We start from the raw sequence: 2,486 nt of genomic DNA, 5'->3' as shown, positions 1-2,486 counted from the left end.
CTAGCCCTCGATCCTATACTCCTCTCCACAAGCACATCCGTCAATCTGCCAATGACATCCACAAGTGCCTGTCCTAGGCTGCCTTCTCTTCCTCCTATTTCTCGATCTTGCATGACCAGATGTGTTTGACCTTTTTTCCCCTGTCGTTCCATCCAGATCAGGTTCGAAGTCACTATCATCAATTTCAACCAGTCCTTGATTGGAAGAAGTACAGTTCTCCACCGGTTGAGAAGTAGATGTGTACGCATATCTCCCTATGGTAGTTTGCTTCTCAAATATGACTTCATAAAGCTCTTTGTGAGGAAGTCCATCATGGAAGAATTGTTGCGCCTGTGGGTTTTGCTAGTAATGAAAAATAAACATATATTAATATCTGTCAGTCCCAAAAAAAATCGTAAAAGTACGGTGTTATAGATTAATATGAATTAAATTTTTTGAAATTTACCTTGATATATTCTTGCCAAACCTGTATGGGACACGTTGGAGTTTGCGACTCATGATCCCAACCAAAGCCTGTGTGTTGAATCAATTTCCGCCATGCTTGATATACTTTTCTCAGGCGAAAGTACTTAGAGGCTAATTGTGTCAAGTTGAGTCTCCTCCCACCCAATGATGATAAGTCATCCAACATATCCTGGTAATTTGTTGTTTTTATTGAAGTACTGTGGGAAGTTTTCGCCCGCTCAGACAACAGAACCAGAAATTTGTTGGTCATCTCGGCGGACCAGTTCACATTATTACTCATCTAATAACAATACGGTGAGAACGACAATCAAGATTGGAACACCATAATAATCAGCAAACACATTACCAACACACATACGCACATTTAAACCTCATAAACTAAACACAGATAAATCGTTACCTCGTTCGATCCAACACTACTTGAAGCCGTTAATGCAGGGGAAGATATGGGCAGTGTTGACCAACAAGGTGTATGACAAACTCCAAGTCTGGAAATACATCGAAACTTCCTCTTCTGCTAAAAGTAGTAATTGATCCTACGACGGCGAGCCAAATTATAATGACTTTTGTTCATATGATCATAATTTGTTGTTACGATCAAATAACGATACAGAATCTACCCACAATTTCCAGTAACCATGGTTAATTAACTGTAGTTGATAGTAACTATAGTAACCAATTCAACTAACTAAACTAATTACTCCTAACCATATACAACCATATTAACTACAACCTAACCAACTACGAATAAACAAAAACAACTAATGAAATTCATACACTGCATTGAGTACAAGTAAAACATAATCAAATGCAATACAAATTCAAAATAAAATAAATATAAACTAAACCCAAAACAAATGCATAATAAAACAAATATTAAGCAAATATTTCACAAATGCATCCTAAAACATAAACCAAATCATTCGGATCTGCCGGTGTGGGGTTGGAGGAAGGTGGTCGACGATGGGTTACCTTAATAAATCATTCGGATCTACTGGTGTGGGGTTGGAGGAGGGTGGTCAACCACGGGTTAATGCAGTAGTTAACGTCGTTGCTGCTTAAAGAATGTGGTGGCCTCGGGTTAGATGACCTCTTGCCGATGATGGTGTTGGATCTGGGCTCCTATGCGCCGGTGGTGGCACTCGATCGTGGTGGGCTCGGGTTGGAGAAGAAAACATTCATTTTGCTGGTGGATCTGCAGTCTTGTCAATGCCGGAGGTGGTGCTCGAACGTGGTGGCGATCGAAGGTGGTTGGAGAAGAAATGATTTGCTTTCGATCTGTCGAGGTTGGAAGTGGGGTGTTTTGCCGTTGTCCTCTTCCGCTGGTGGCTTTTTTTTTTTTTTTTTTTTCGCTAATATCTTGGTAGGAGGAGTTTCAGGTTCTTTGGGTATTGAGTTTGAATGCAGGTGGAAGATGGTCTACCTTTGGTTGTAATGTAGAAGATGGTCACTATTGGATGACGATCTGGATTTCCTAACACGGTGGGGGTATGAAGTTATGGTGGGTTTCTGAATGCGTTGAAATGTGTTAGCGTGTGGGTTTTTGAATGCCTTCGACTATGTTACCGTGGTGATGAAGAAGAGAAGAAAATAAGAAGAGATGGGTTTTTGAATGCCTTCAACTGTGTTACCGTGGTAAGAAAGACGAAAAGAAAATAGGAAGAGATGGGTTTTTGAATGCCTTCAACTGTGTTACCGTGGTGAAGGAAAAAAAAGAAGAAAATAAGAAGAGATGAGTTATTGAATGCCTTCAACTGTGTTACTGTAGAGAAGGCAGAAGGAAGAAGAAGAAGAAAATAAGGAAGAGATGGGTTTTTGAATGCCTTCAATTGTGTTACTGTGGTGAAGGAAGAAGAAGAAGAAGAAGAAAATAAAGAAGAGATGAGTTTTTGAATGCCTTCAACTGTGTTATTGTGGTGAAGGAAGAAGAAGAAGAAAATAAAGAAGAGATGGGTTTTTGAATGCCTTCAACTGTGTTACCGTGGTGAAGGAAGAAGAAGAAGAAAATAAGGAAGAAAGAG

At 39.8% G+C, this 2,486-nt stretch overlaps 1 protein-coding gene across 1 annotated transcript; it reads right to left on the bottom strand.

Moving 5' to 3' along the window:
• Positions 1–715, bottom strand: LOC116128258 (L10-interacting MYB domain-containing protein-like). The gene is made up of 2 exons (XM_031413976.1): positions 446–715; positions 1–342 (listed from the first exon to the last, which is right to left on the bottom strand). The coding sequence occupies exons 1-2, from the start codon at positions 713–715 to the stop codon at positions 1–3; spliced, it is 612 nt and encodes a 203-aa protein (XP_031269836.1).
• Between the last annotated feature and the right edge of the window lie 1,771 nt (positions 716–2,486).

Source organism: Pistacia vera, unplaced genomic scaffold (genome assembly GCF_008641045.1).
Source record: "Pistacia vera cultivar Batoury unplaced genomic scaffold, PisVer_v2 Contig198, whole genome shotgun sequence".
In the NCBI taxonomy this organism is placed as follows: domain Eukaryota; kingdom Viridiplantae; phylum Streptophyta; class Magnoliopsida; order Sapindales; family Anacardiaceae; genus Pistacia; species Pistacia vera.
This window is presented reverse-complemented; position numbering and strand designations above follow the sequence as displayed.